This window comes from Corapipo altera, unplaced genomic scaffold (assembly GCF_003945725.1).
Source record: "Corapipo altera isolate COAL_440 unplaced genomic scaffold, ASM394572v1 75, whole genome shotgun sequence".
Lineage (NCBI taxonomy): Eukaryota > Metazoa > Chordata > Aves > Passeriformes > Pipridae > Corapipo > Corapipo altera.
In genome coordinates, this window is record NW_020884887.1 from 9,703,460 (window position 1) to 9,719,157 (window position 15,698).

General features: G+C 42.7%; 1 protein-coding gene across 1 annotated transcript in view; it reads right to left on the bottom strand.

Moving 5' to 3' along the window:
• The window catches only part of GALNT10 (polypeptide N-acetylgalactosaminyltransferase 10), an 82,375-nt gene extending 66,815 nt beyond the window's left edge, over positions 1–15,560 (bottom strand). The window contains exon 1 of the mRNA XM_027643381.1: positions 15,308–15,560. Coding sequence (XP_027499182.1) covers positions 15,308–15,478 — 171 coding nt within the window. The 5' untranslated portion in view covers positions 15,479–15,560. The remainder of the gene's footprint in view (positions 1–15,307) is intronic.
• Between the last annotated feature and the right edge of the window lie 138 nt (positions 15,561–15,698).

Sequence of the window (15,698 nt, forward strand, 5' to 3'; positions counted from 1 at the left end):
GGAGCAGACAACATTAAGTCAAGTCCAGATGGCCAAAGGGTCTTTGTCTGGATAAAAATGAACTTTCCTTTACTCTTTAGAGAAGGCTTAGGTCTTGAAATGCCTTATCAAGTACGTGCAGTTCCCCAGAGATTACTTTGAGGAGATTATATCCTGCTGGGGTGCTGTTTTGTAACTTCTTTCAACTATAACCTTTCCAAAGCACAGCCATTCTCCTTCTAGCAATAGAATTGATCATAGAAATAGATGGAGCAGCAAAAGCTACATCACAGACATCTTTCTCTTTCTGAAAGCTGCCCATCCAACCAATGCCACTGTTTCTACATGGTGCCTTACACTGCAAGATACCAAAACACCTCAACGTTTACGGTTTGTTATATGCACACAAAAGTGTTCACTTGACAATTTCTTTCAACCTGAAGCTGTAGACCAGGAGAGAAACCAGAGCTATTTTGATACATGAAAGCAAGAGAGGACACAACATCACCTCCAAGAGTATTGCTTTAGTGTAATCACCTCCTGCATCAGCTGCATATTAACCTGCTGCTCCAGAACACAGTTTCCACTTTGGAGCTGGGTGGGAGCCTTGGAAGCACATACTCAATCCCACGGACCTGAAGCATTCACCTTTCTGACTCCATAACAAAAAACTAAGGCCACTCAGGCAATTCTATTAACACAGCTTAATAACTATGTCAAGCACTGTGTCAGATGCAAGGAATGCCAGCTGTTGAATACTACAAACCCACCAGCCTTGCTAGAGTTAGTGCCAAGTGCTTTGCCCAATGCAGCCCCCTCTGCCTGCTGAGTTTGGGATTAGGATGCTGCCTGAGGAGAGGATGAAGAAATGGACACTTCCAAATCCTTTTGGAAAGCTGTTCTGCAGCACTGTTTGATGCTTCCACCATTCTGGCTGCAGATCACAGCAATCCCTTCCACACTCACTATAGATTGCCCAAGCCATTCTGCAGACTAGTAAGAAGGAAATTTTCATAACATAAACCAAAGGCAAGATTACTCTGAACCACAAAAAACACTTAAAACTTAAGGAGCTTCAAGGTACCAGGTGATATCTTTGCAGCTGCTGCCTCTCCTTCCACGTTTTTTCAAGTATTTCTTAAGATTAAGATCTTTTGGAGGAGATTCATTGTTACATAAAGAGTTCAGCCCCATTAGGTACTAAGCAGAATTGCTAAAGTCAACATTAAATGCATAAGCCCAGACATGCAATTAAAATCTTGGATTACATTTCATTAAATTTTAAGAGTACTCCGTAACCAATCAGCTTTCAGAGTGTTCTCTGGCAAACAACCTCCTCTTCTGAGGAGCCGCTGAGAGTTTTTAAAGGCTTTAGAAGCTTTTCACCCTCTGATTCAAATAAGATCCAGGTGCACAAACTCACCTCCTCTTTATTTAATTCCTGACCCTCCTTACTGGCTGGCACAGCACAGATTTGCACATACACTGAATGGTGATGTTGTTACACGTTGCTCTTGTTTAGGAAGCCAGAACAGAATCCTACCTGCATAATCCAGCAGCTCTGAGCACATGTTCAAGCTCATTCATGTTAACCTGACAAAGTTTATAAACAGGATGTAAGGAAATTTCCTTTAGTGTTCTTTTCCCCCTCCAGAACAGGGATCACTGGAGCTGATGAACAAATCCACCTTAGTGCATCACAACACTTCACAAGCAAGAGCATCAGCTTTCAACACCCTTCCATCAGAAGAGAAGGAATGAACATCACACCTCACTGCTGATCTTCCAGTCAGAGCCACTGCCTTTCCACAAACAGCAGCCTTTCAAAGAGCCACTTCTACACATATTTCTTCTAAAAAAGCCAGACTGTATCTGCAGATACAGCCAAACCCCTTGTGAATCCATTACAAATGGATCCAACTTCCATGAGCTTGAAAACATTTTGCTGAAGACATCCTGTTATTGTGAAGCTGTGACTCCCAAGTGAGGTAACCTTGTGCTCCTCTTAAATGTTTAGACCTTTAACAGTTGTAAAGGAAACAAAAAGATTGACTATAATCAAGGTTTCAAAGTCAGATCCTTTCACAGCTCTGACAACTAAGGAGGAGAAAACCTGATCCAGAAATCTCATGCCTGAGCCATCAGATTCAAGTATGAAGCAATTACAGAACTGAGACACCACACAGCAGACTGAAAACACCAAAGGTGTTTAAGCACTAGATTCAGTCACTAGTGAAAATCCAGCTGTCCCTTTCAGAAATCCATGCAGTACTTATGATACAGTACAAAATCAAATTACTGCACTACTGAGAAGCTCCCTTTTTCGGTACAAGTACCAGAAAACAAACAAATTTTTAAGGCATTTTTTACAGAGCAACTTCAGGGATGGAAAATAAATATAATACTTTCGAATGTTGTTACTTTATGGGAAGCAGTCTGCCTTTGGTTGTTTTACTTTCTCCTTGCAGATTCCTGACTAAGCCTCCTGTGTGCTATAGAAATACAAATCAAACCTCATGAACCCATCATTTTTCTACGAAGGGCTCAAAGAATTTAATTCTGTTTTTCTAATTATCTCAAGAGTTACTCAAAAACAAGCAAAAAACAGAGCTAAAATAGATTTAAAAAACTCTTAAATGTGAGGGGAAATTCTACATAAATAAATAGTATAAGACAGGTAAGTCATAGGTGTAATGAACTCGAGACAATTATTTTATAACTTCGATTTAATTGGATATAACTTGGCTTCTTGCATTATATTTCAAAATATTAATAGCCAAATGCCTACTTTGCAAAAAGTAGTAGTCTAATTTTGATACTGGCTGGGTAATTCTATGCAGCAGTCTAATGCATCCTTTTTCTAGTTTTCAGAGATTCTCTAACCTCTTGTGACTTCCCTTAATCCAAGTTGTATTGAGCTGCTTTGACAACAAGATTTCAGAGAGGAAAACCAGCAGTTTTCATAAACAAATACTGGCAACGTTCAAATACAGGCATCAATTGTGACAAAGGGAACAGGGCATTTTCATTTTGCTCCCATTTATATCGAAAAGAAAAAATTTCTGAGTAATCCAACACAAGTGACAAGATACAAAGAACAGGAAAAATTGGGAGAACATTTTTCACAACACTGGAGTGATGACTACACCTATGAGGTCAAGGGCTAAATATACAAGAAACTTCAATATTGCCACGCTATGCAACTCTCAGTTCAACTTTCAGCCTTGCAATTCCCACAGCGGGGCCTGTGTCCATGAGTAAAGTGTGTGGGCACCTTCAGGATCACATTCAAAACAACTGGGAACAACAGGCTTTTGACCTGATTTCTCCTGGTCTTGGGTATGTGCCTCATGTGCAACGTGGCCTCTGTATTGCACATGAATCACTCATACCTGTTTGCACACTTTCATGCCTGAGCTGTTCCTCTCAAACACAGAGCAGGGAGGCAAATAACACACTTCTCTATTATTTTCCATGGTCAAAGCAGGAGGCAAAGTCAACTGAGGGCTGCATCTACTGCACTGCAGCCCTTGAGTAAAAGCCATCAATGATCCCTGAGGAAGAACAGCAGGGCACCATCCTCCTCCTCTCCCCTTCACCTCAGGGCTTCAAATACAAGTACCCAGAGTCCCACACGGCTTGTGCAGAACTCGGGGCTGAGAGCTGTGCTCTGACCTCAGTGTCCTTCACAAGAGGTTCTCGATGCCAAGGATGGCTGCTGGGCTTCTAGGGGGAGAAGGAGGTGGCAAGAGCTATCCAGAAGAAAAACGTGAGCACAAACTCCAGGGGCTTGACTGGCAAGAACTCTGGATATCCAATGTCAAGTCTGGAGCAAATCAGCTGATTCCTGAGGATCCTTCTCTGCCTCAGCCCTTAAATCCACTTAGGTTCAAATTCACAAAAAGTTGGGTACCAACATCTCGCATTTCCTGGGGTTTTCTAGTTCACCCTGAGCACACGAATACCTACATTACAGAAACAGTCACGGATTCAAAGGGACAATAATTTTCTAAATGAAGAAGAAATTAAGGGAAACATACACAGAAAAGCACCAGTTGTTCCCTCGGTTAAACCTTAACTGATTTGGAAGACAGCACGTCAGCTACATACAGATAACCCTAAAAATAACTATTTTCCATTCCTACCCTAAAACTGATCCATAAACCACTACATTTCTCATGTTCTGTCCATTCAGCTTTTTCCTCACACAACCATATTTCTTCCACTTCATCCTGCAGCACTGGTCCCACTAATCACTGACATATGCTCCAGCACAGAGCATTTCCTCTGGCATGCTTTAAAAAGAAGCACTGTCACCAGAGCAATATAAGTGCTGGCAAATATGGTCTGTCAGGTTTTGTTTTCAAGGACTATAAAAATAGACTTCACTGCATTAGGCTGGAAAACTCATACCCTCTAGAAATAATTTTTAAAACAAGTTTTCACATGACTTGTTATTGTTTTCAAATATCCAGAGAGAAAATCTGTACTTTTCTATTTAATTTCACATTTTTTGGGTTAAGCCAATATTTGAGTTCTTTTATATGACTGACAATTCCCAGCTAATTTATCAGCAATGCCAGTGCTCTCTGCTCATGTACATCAATTCCCAGATTCTCAGATGCAGTTTTACCATGAGCAGCCTCTTACTATAAAAATATCAGCACTTGAAAAACCACAAGACATCACTTGTTTCCAGAGCTTAAGCCTTTCACTCATGATGACCAGTATTAGTTTATGCTGATAACAGCTTTGTCCAAAATGCATGAAAAAGAATCTTGGCACAGATAGAGGTTCAAGACATTTTCCTGTCAGTTTGTAATTGCTTTGTCAAGGACTCTTTTTCTGTAATCAGCAGGCCCAAGTTCCTATTTGCAGGAAATATGATGAATGAAAACTTGTTATCTTTCATACACAGATACCCTGCAGCAAACAAAATCAAGGACAACACAAGTAGGACCTTCACACACTGCAGATAAGACTTTCCCAATCTTCCACATCCCCATTAGTAGAGCCCACAACCCACGACTGAAGATCAGAAACAATCTGGGGCAGAAGGGGTAAAGAACCACATTTCCAAAAATCAGCAGAAAATTGGCAACAATGATCATCTGAATAGTTCTCTGATCTTCATGCATACAACCAGATACAGTTGAGCCAGTTTCTGCACCAAAATCCCAAGTCTTCCAATACTTTGCAGATATTTTTGCACTTTACTTCCGTGCCCTCAGTATCAAACAAACAAAATAATGTTGAGAATTATCATTCCAAACACTTTAATTATACCAATGTGACTTTACTGCTGTGAACGAGACCTGTGAGCAGATGCTGGTTTTCTGAAGGGAGATTTCTCTTCCCAGGCTAAATTAGTACCTTGAAACAGTTTCCAAAACGGCCACACATACATAAAAAATAGGCAGCATGCAGCAGTAAAACATCAACAGGAGTTTCAGATATTTCTAACACAGTAAACCACGGCCTGAGAATCAAAGGGAAGTGGCAGTCCAGAGTGTATTTTGTGGATCAGCAAAACCAACATAAGCAGGAGTGGAAAAAAAAAAAAAAAGAGTTACCCCTTATTACTTGGCTATCACACACGAAACACTGGCAACAGGCCACCTGGAAGATAAATGAGAAGACAGGAGATAATCACAGGGTTCACTTCTTTTTGAGATCCTGAATAAGCCTGTTACATAGTGGCTAACATGAAGTGACAGTCAGGCTAAATTTAAGTGACCTTCTGTAATGTTACAGAAAATAACTTACATGCCTAACAGAAGCCCTTTACAACATCATTATGTCTGTATTTATCTAGTTTTAGGGGTTCTGATTTTCTTTAGTGAGGGAATATATTTTGCTTGTACTTATCTGAGCTGCAAGTACAGTCTCTAAAGAGAGCCACTTCCAAGGAAGCAGAGTTAAGATTAAAGTCAGTCTGAGCAGAAATGAAGGAGCTGCTCACTCTTTTAAAAATAATAAAAACCCTCCAAAAATAATAAAAAAAAAAAATCTTATGGGATGCCAGTCCTGGTTACGTGGTTATTTTTATATCATACCCTAGATCAAAGTCAACTAAGACTCTTATTTTTCAAAGGAACATCACACTCTAAGTCATCTTTGAAAACTTTGCTCTAAACATTAAGAACACTCAAACTCTGTTTCACCTGTTTTATTTATTAAGAAACAGCTCATGCTTACTAGTCCCTGTGAACATTTCTTCTTCGGACTTCATCTGAAGGCTGAGAAACGTTAGGGAAGCTCAAGAAAGGGAAAAACTACCTCTTTGCCATCATGGAGAAAAACTATCTCCCTAGTGTTATGAACTAGCTAAAAGTAACCTCCCAAATGGATCTGAACACAAGTAAAGGTAACATACAAAGACAAGCTTATGTGATCTTCCACTGGAAAAAAACAAGACTGGCTACTAGAGGTTTTAAATGTTAAATCTTCTGAATAATCATAAGCAAAGACGGAGAACAGGATGACTTTTCCTTTGAAAAGTCACCTTAGCTTGCACACACAACTGCAAGCAAAGGATTTCAGGCTTTAGAGATCAAGCAGAGCAGAACTTTTCATAGCAACCTAATCTTGTAAAAATCGTTGTTCGAGAGGGCAAAAGCAAAGCAGCTCTGCATGGAGGAGGAACAGCTGACAGCGCATCCAGATCTGGTAAAGCCCCAAAACATCATGAGACGTTGACTAACAAAGAAAAAATGCCAATCTAATCAGATTTTTTGGAATGGGAGAGTATACAAACAAGAAAGAACATTTCATGCATCCAGAAAGTTCTTGCAGGAGACAGACTGATTTACTGTTATTCTGTGAATAAGATTCTGTGAATTTTTTATTTTTATGATCAAATAGCTCTCCAGCAGGAAGACAGTTCATTTATAGGCATTCTAAATAAAGACACTAGTTCAAATATTTGTTTGAAATTTAACCCTTTTGCTGGTTATTATTTCAGTAAATAGCTGCAGTTTCTGTGTATTTAAAAAAGTGTTCTGAAATGCCTTTGGGAAGTTTCACTTCAACAGTTGCCTTGTGATCCGCAACCACACAGAACAGGACAAGGTCTGTCTTTGAAAGCTACATCAGGGAAACATGTCAGGTCACTCACTACTACATCAGCTACACGTGACAAACACATGAGAAATACACATTAGTGTTGAGGGATAAGGCTTTGAAGAGAAATTGGTTATCTCCCTGCAGAAGCAATGCTCAGCTTAGCAGGGAAGGATGCCAGCATTCACTGTCTTGAGAGACAGTTTTTAGAAGTTGCTTTCTGCTACTTCTGCTAATCGCAAAGAGAAAAGTATTAAAGCTGAAAAATTAATAAGAAGTCACAGCTGGAAGACAGTCAACTTATTTGGTGACATTAAGAGTGACTTTCTCCACCAGACTGGGCAGCACTACACAGTCAAGCCCTCGCTGCCTTCAACCTCCTTCCCTTCCTTTGCTTTCTACTTCTGGCCAAGGGAAGAATCGTAATATCCACAGGAGTGACATGAATTTCCTTAAAACAGGGTTTCCATTTTAAACTCTCAGGTTTTCTGAATGTACTCCTGAGGGACGCTACTCACAATAGCTGGCAGCCTGCATTTCCAAGAAAATGACAGGCAGACTGCATAAAACCTTTTTATTCTTGTGAGCTACAGATGATATGCCATTAATGGTCATCAGCCTTAGAAAGATAACTTACCAGAGCAGGAAGGTAAGAAGGAGTTTCAGAGGAAACTCCATGAGAGGGATAGCGGAGACTTTAGTTGTAATAAAATCAACAACTTTTCTAATGAAGCAAGTTTCTTCCTTGGATATTGGTAAGACCAGAGCACCACTTATACTCCACTGTAACTGTGGTTAAAAAGCCTTAATTATAGATATATGCTCTAGAGAGCTCTCTTATAACCTGGAGCTAAGATTAGAGAAAATGAAGGAACTGTAAAAGGGCAGAGAAGAGAGCTAATTATTTAGAAAGAAAAGCAAATTTAAGGACCAAGAAATGGTAGACCTCCCCTCTTTGTAGCTGCAATTTAAAGCTTTATCAAGTTTATGAACAATAAGGAGATATGTCAAGTGACCCATTTCTTATATTTTAGGGGGTGCACAGGACTTGGGATTCAGATCTGCCAGCAGATCTCAGACACAGCAGAAGTTACTCTTCTACCCAGGCATTTAAAAAGGAGGGCTGTCTGGCAACTCATTGTGCTATGTATTGATTTACTGATCTGTAGCTTTCTCCAATCGTTTGCCAGACCCTCTAAATCTAACAAAAGAGGCACAGTCTGACAAGTCAGCCATAATTTGATATCCAGTACTACTTATATTCTTAACAAAGCTGTGTAGATAAACACTCCATTCCTTGTTACCTATCCATCATCTAGCCAGGGTAACACAAATGCAGGAAATACCACCATGAGTGTGGGTAACACTGATAGAAAAGATATCATTGCCACTGACAGGTCAGGCTTCATGTCGAATAAAGCAGGACCAGTAGCACTTATTTGCTCCCTGTGTTGTAAGAAGTCATGACAACAGGCCAAATCGGAAGGTAAAACCACAGACTCAACACAGACTTAAACAAATATCAGAGAATATGGAAGTTTTTTCACTGCCAACAAGACAAAAGTCAATCCGAAAGCAGAATATAAAAAATCAAAATTAGAAAGTGGGGGCTATTATCTCTGGATTTGGAAATTAGGCATCACACTGTTACATTCTTGAAAGTGACTCAGGCACCAGGACTTATTCAGGAATCTGTGAAACCTGATAAACAGATTCACACATAGGTTCACACTATCCCTTAACTGTTAAAAATCTCCACCAACAGCTATTGGTTTCGCACATGATCTGGGACCTGAAGGCAAGTCAGAATGTCTTTTTATAGCAGAGGAATCCCAGGCCAAGCTGTATTCAGAAGGAATATGTGAGTGGCCAAACTGCACTAGGACTGACTGAAATCATTCTGTCCAGGGATGATAGCTCAGGTTAAGACAAAGTGCAAATGTAGGGTAGAAAGACTATTCCCGATTTGATTCCAGAATAGGAAGAGATAGATACAAAATTAACATAAAGGAACTATTCAGCTTCAACCCAATCTACCTCAGTCTGACTAAAGTAAATGAATGACTCTTCAAATAATCATTAATATCTGCTTCCCACCACAGTATAGCCCACCAGAACAGCCATGGAAAAATTTCTTTCTAGTTTTCTAGAAGAAAATGTACACACAGACTCAGGCCACTTGACCTGAGTGGATCTATTACTATTAAAAGATTTCATTTGCACAAAGTGACTGCAGCCACCTCTCTCCCAATGTGTACGCAGGACTGTGCATTATTCATGCTACTATTGAACAAAAGCACTGCTAACTCGCGTTACTCTGCAGAGTTAACAGGATGGAAACATGAAGCATGATGGACACTAGAGAAAGAGAGTGTCCTCTGATGGCAAATATCACAGCAGCTCTGTTTACAGGAGCATTTACACTGCACTCAAGTACCACGAAGCAGCACAGCGCACTCCAGTTGAGGTGCACTCCATAAAAGCCTACCAGCGACAGCTCCACTAAAATCCACAGGATAACAAGCTTGCAGGTCGAAACATCTGCTTTCATAGGGAATCAAAACAAATTTCTGCAGCATATTTTTTTTTTTCTAGTGATATTTCAAGCACACAGTGGAATCCCTCCTACCAACTCCTAATGCACCCACCAGCTCTGTACTTCCCAGAAGGAAGCTGAAGGCTGCCTGCCTGTGTCACCTGGTACAGGAAAAGGTTGCACAGAAACAGAAACAGGAGCAGAGAGTTGCCTGCTTTAACACCTGGATACAATTTCCTCAATGTTTGAGTTCGACAGGACCTGTTCTTACCCACTGTAAGTGAGGTTACAGTTGGCTCCACAAAGGAGCAAATACAGAGCGACAGGAAGGTAAACTGCAGTTCATCTTTTTGTAGTGATGCCTGTAACTGTACTCAAACAGGGAGGAGAAGATGACACCACATAACTAAAAGTCTGGTTGATAGCATTTTTCTGCCTAATTTCACCAACACTCATCAGGGTGGTTATAAACTTCCTGTTAGTTTTGCAGTCCTCTTAGTCAAATACATGGCAGTTACCTGGCAGGAAATTTACAACTCTAGTTGCTCTTAAATCTTGCTGTCTCTCACAATTTGATTCATATTCATACAGGAAAAACACACAGCTCTGGAGATCACCACATGATTTTCACTAGCGACCTAAAGTGTAGTCCAGATGCCAGGAGCCAAAAAGTTTTGCTGCAGAAACCTTCCTTCTATGAAGAGAGGTCACCATTGTAGTGATTAAGAATTGCATGTAGAGCATGTTTGAATGGTAAAACAGAACCAGTTTTCCAACAACAGGACCTGCTCCATAATAAGGAACACCAAGTATAATAAACCTTTTATCTTCACACGGCATAGGAGACCTACAATAGAGCCCATTTGTTCATTCAGGCCTGTGCTGCCATTACAGAAGATTACCACACTGAGACCTTGACTGAAGGCCACTGAAAGCTCCAGTTTCTTAATAAACACTTTTTCCAAATTTTACTTTGCACTTTACAGCTGTAAGATGGTTTAGACACTTCACATTCACTTCAGCTCACTTTGCCAATCAAGAGCACAGGCCATACTTCTCTAGTTCAGGACACCCTGCTTGTTTCACAAGTGCACTGAAGTGATCAACTGCAGACTAGCCCATGCTGGGAATCAGTCACTCTTAAATTAAAACAGGCTTGTTCAGCTCTAGCACTTGCACTTCAGTCCTTAGATGCCGATTGTTTTACACTATACTTAGAAAATAAGCTTTTCAAAGTTTTCCTTTACATGAGCTCATGAGTGACTGGCAAACACAACTGCCAACGTGGCAATCTCCAAGAGGTCTGTGAGGAGCCAGGCCCCAGACAGGAGCAGCAGGAAGGTCTAGGACATGACCAGTCTAATTGATGAAGGAATCTGCCTATGACGTACAGGGAGCTGGTTGTTCTATTTACCTCTGGCTGGCAGAGAGCAGAAAGGTTTTCCTCTCACTTTTCCCTTCTCCTCCCTCCACAGCCTTGGCAGCACAGAATCTGTTGTTTAACAGACATCCTCTTCCTTATCAGCTTTTGCCAACAACAACATGACGCTGACAAACCTTGACAACTTCACAGCTGCCCCCGGGGTCAGAACAGCAAAGCCCATCATCTTCCTCTGCTGAGGAGGCCACACCAGCAGCATCACTCCCCACTCAGTTCATCACTAGGACTACATTTTCATCAATAGTGGCTGGAAACTTTAGCTCAATTGCACGAAAGCCAAAGTTTATGACTCCAAACTCTCCAAAAGCAGCATTCTCACAAACCCTTTTTCAATCACAGGTTTGCAGTTGGTTTCTCATTCCCAAGGAAGCAGAAGGCAGGAGCACCCCACTTCAGCCTGCTGGCAGCAGAGGGCACCACACAATCACCGATGTGATTTATACACTTCCATCATGCTCCTGAGTTAATTTATAGAGCACAAATTACTGCTACAACAAGCTACAGGGCGACTCCATAAAGCATTCATCATATCAGATAAAAACGCAGTGCCATGAAAGGCAGCTAATTTGCTACAGCGCTTTCAGCCAGCAATTCAAAGAAAAATGTTCAAGCTTAGTATCTCTCTGAGTTCAATGCCACATTCCCAGAAAAGCAGGTATCACACAGAGTGAGGATCTCCAGCCTGACCACAGAGGTGCAGAGCAGTATCTCTGCAGAGCATCAGAAGTCATGTAAATACTTGCATTAGCCCAAACATCAACCACCAGCCCACAACCCAACTGGTCCATTGTTTCCATACTGCAACACTACACACACATCAATTAAACATTTTGGCTGAGGATGCTCAGCAGTCTCTGAGGCAGACAGCAGAGATCCAAGAGACAAAAGGAATAGCTGCATCTCTTTCGCTGCTTCTTCCTACCCCCACACCTACAGATCATATGTTTTTACTTATTGAATACTTGTTAAAAAAAGAAAAAGATGAAACGACAAAAAAGTCAATCTGCATTCCATGAGCACACTGACACGCTCATAGTGGGGAGCAAACAGTGCAGTCATGAAGTCTAAGGAGCTTCTAAGCTGTCAGCAAAACACTTCAGTACCACGTTACCACCATCCACATCTAAAGCCAAACCTGTTAGACGAGCCACGAAAAAAGGGCTTCCCAGATTATCTCATTTGCTCAGTGACTGTACATAGTGACAGAGGCCACTTCTGAGCCCACAGCTGGACTGAGGATTCACTCAATGCATCAGCTTTTCTAAAGAGATCTGCAGGACGACCAAGACCTTCGTGCCTTAAGGCCATCCCTTCTCTGTAGAGCAAAAAGGGCCCCACAGAGCTGCAAAAGAACAAACCCGAAGGTAGAAGGAAAGAGCACAGACCTCACCCTCCTTATTAAAGCAATACACTATTTTCAACCACCATAATGTTTCCCCTGAACATGTAAATACAGAAGCAATTAGCTGCCTAGGCACTTCCACAGAAACCATTTAGAATAATCTTCCCTAGAATATATTTACACGGTTTCTGATTGCTTAATTTTCTGACACATTTGTTACAGGCACTAGAAATATTAAATAAAGCAAAATCATCTATAGTGATATATTACTATTCTGAAGGTAGCATGCAGCACAGATAGACAACAAAAACTCCTAGCTGGTTTCAAACTTCAGAATTTTAGCATCACAACTCACTATTCTAGGAATTGCTTTATAGCTTTAATTCAGTTGTTTCTTAAAACCTTTTCCCCCCTTTGCTGTTACTCTGAAAGATAAAACTACTGACTGAAACAGCAGACACCATTTAAAGAGAAAGAATGAGCCTGGACAGAGATTTCATTGAGAAGCTCAGTTCTGCAGTACATAGGAAATGTCCTCAATTCAAAGATTAGGCTTCACAAAAAGGCAAATTAAAGCCAGAAACAGAAGAAAATCTTTTCTGACTGCTATGAATATAATTTTTTATTATTATTGCCTCCTCTCATCTGGAGTTTTTTTTATTAAGAAGTCAGCTCTTCTGAATGGCTACAGGAACAGGCAGACAAACAGCATATTCATTTACAAGCTGGAAGTTGATTAGTAAGTACAAAACCCATGAATGCTTGTCAGGACCAAGAAAGAGAGGCTGGAATCACTGAATGTGAGGATGCCCAAAAAACTCTCTGCAGTCAGCTGGCAGATACCTCTATGACAACAGTAAAACAAACCCACACAACTAAACAAAAAAACAAAATCACATTTAGTTTGTTTTTATTCTGCTTCATTTGAAATGATTTTTACCAAGACAGCCCATTGTCCTTTAGGGTATGTTTTCCCTTGCTCAGTGTAACTAGAGATATCATTTCAGGGCCAAATCCTTCAAAAAAACAGGCACACGAAACAAGTATATCTTCACTCGCAGACCCCCTGGAGCTCATAACTCCACGTTAATTAGACTGGAAGATGAAGCCTTCAGCCTAAAACCCAGTAACTCTGATTTACACAAGTGCAGAGAGGTTTTATTGCAAATTTTCCTGCTGTACAGACATTTCCTGCCCAGCTCAACACACCATCAAAACAAAAGCAGATCTCAATTCACTGACAGTTGCCACACTTTAAAGAGACATAGAAAAATGGAGTCGACATTGTGTACAACATGGGTTGCACAGGATGTCTAAATACTGAGAACACTGCACAGACACTGGAATCAGCAGGGAGGTACTGCCTGGCTTACAGCTACCCATAGCCCACAGCACAAGGACAATTTTGGAAGACCAAAAATATTAAAAAGTCAGCTCGTCACTTTGAAGCCTCCTAAGAACAATTACCAACTTCCTCCTCATTACCTCTGGAGGACACATGATTTTACAAAGGTCTTTCATTTTGCCAGAACATCACGCCACATGAAGCCATGGAGCAGGACCACAGGGCTTGATTTTTACCAGTAGGTAAAATAGATTCCCTGCATCCCACGGAAATACAAGCATAAAGCAGTAACATCAGGAATACCAGACATTAAATGACCACTGTGTATGTCAAAGGGACTTCTGTGCAGGTCTGAGGACTCGCTACAGGTTTATGTTTTATGGCAGGCAACCTTTTCCCTACCAGCATGGGACATTACAAAGCTATAAGCATGGTTACATCCAGACTTGCACTAAATGCTTGAATTTGAAAAAGCATTCCTCGTGGGGAAAAAAGAGCTCAGTCCCATTTTGACTACAGCTCTTAGAGAGTGTTCTCTCCCCCATAGCAGAAATTGTCACAGCAGGTTTCTCCACCTTTACGGTGCAGTTATAGCAGCAAGTCTCCAAGGAGGGAAAGATTTAGACAACTAAGAGTTTTAAGTGGTTTTGAACAAGCAAAGCCTTGGAGAGTGACAGCTGAACTGATAGTTACACACTGACAATTCAAGCTTTTAAGTCCCAATCATTCTTAATGATACAAAGCCAAACCCAGAAGGGGACAAAGCAATTACAGAGCCAAAAGTAACTGCAGCTAAATGGAGCTTCCAAACGTCTAATTTGGGTGATCCAGCCTTCCTGACTCACACACTGTGCAGAAAGGTTTGGCTGTGAAATTACTACTACACCAGTGGGACAAGAAAAGAATGCTCTCATATGTTACAACATCCTCAGGCCACGTATACAATAGGCATCCTCTGCCTCTAAGGAAGAGTTATCCGCTTCTCTTTTCCCAAAGGAGAATCACTCTACGGACATAATCTTCAAGCTCCACCTCGTACTTTCTGCTAGCCCTCGCCCTAAGCTCTGCTGTAACAGGTAACAGGTGATGTTTGCTCCCCACACCTTTCCAAGGCAGGTGAAGAGACGTGGCAGCGAGGCACACCCTTGGAAGGTGGAATTGCTGTCCTTTCCTATGCAAGGATGGGAGAAGCTCTCCTGCCTTACTCCTTGGCGCAAGAAGCAAAGACCTTGCACTACTCCCTTACCGAGCTCAGCCAAAAAAAAAAAAAAACTAAAAAAAAAAGGCAAGCAGAGCCTCTCGTTCCCGCAAGAAAGTACTTGCGCTCCCCGTCCAACCCAGGCACAGGATGGAGAAAACAGCTCAGGATACACAAAACAGCTCCTTCCTGGGGAACACAGCAACCCACCACCGCTTCCCTCCCTCGCCCTCTCCTCTTCGGGGGCGGCCGTCGCTCCTCACCCCCCATCCCTGCCGAGATGACACGGAGGGACGCGCCCAGCCCCGCGCACTCCCCGAGCGATGGAGCCCCCCCGGACCCGCTCCCAGCGGCTCCCCCCGCACACCCGGGGCCGCTCCAACCGCCCCATCGCCGCCACTCACCGGCGCCTCGCCCGCCGCTGCCCCCGCGGCGGCCGCCCCGTCCCCGCCGGCCGCGCCGCCCTCCAGCTGCCGCTCGCGGTACAGGGACCACAGCCCCACGTTGGGCAAGAACACCAGGGCGGCCAGCGCCAGCCCCACCGCCTGCAGCAGCCGCTTCTGCTTCCGCCGCATCGGGGCGGCCGCCGGGAGCGGGGCGAGGAGCGGGACGGGGATGGGGAGGAGGGAGTGGTGCCGCCGCCCCCGCCGCGCTCCCGGAGCGCAACTTTCGCCCGCGCTCGGCGGCGGCGCCGGGCGGCAACTCCGGCACTTCCGCTCCGCGCGCGGGGGGCGGGGCCTCGCGGGCACCGCCCCCTCTGCAGGCCCCGCCCACCGCCGGGGAGGCCCCGCCCCC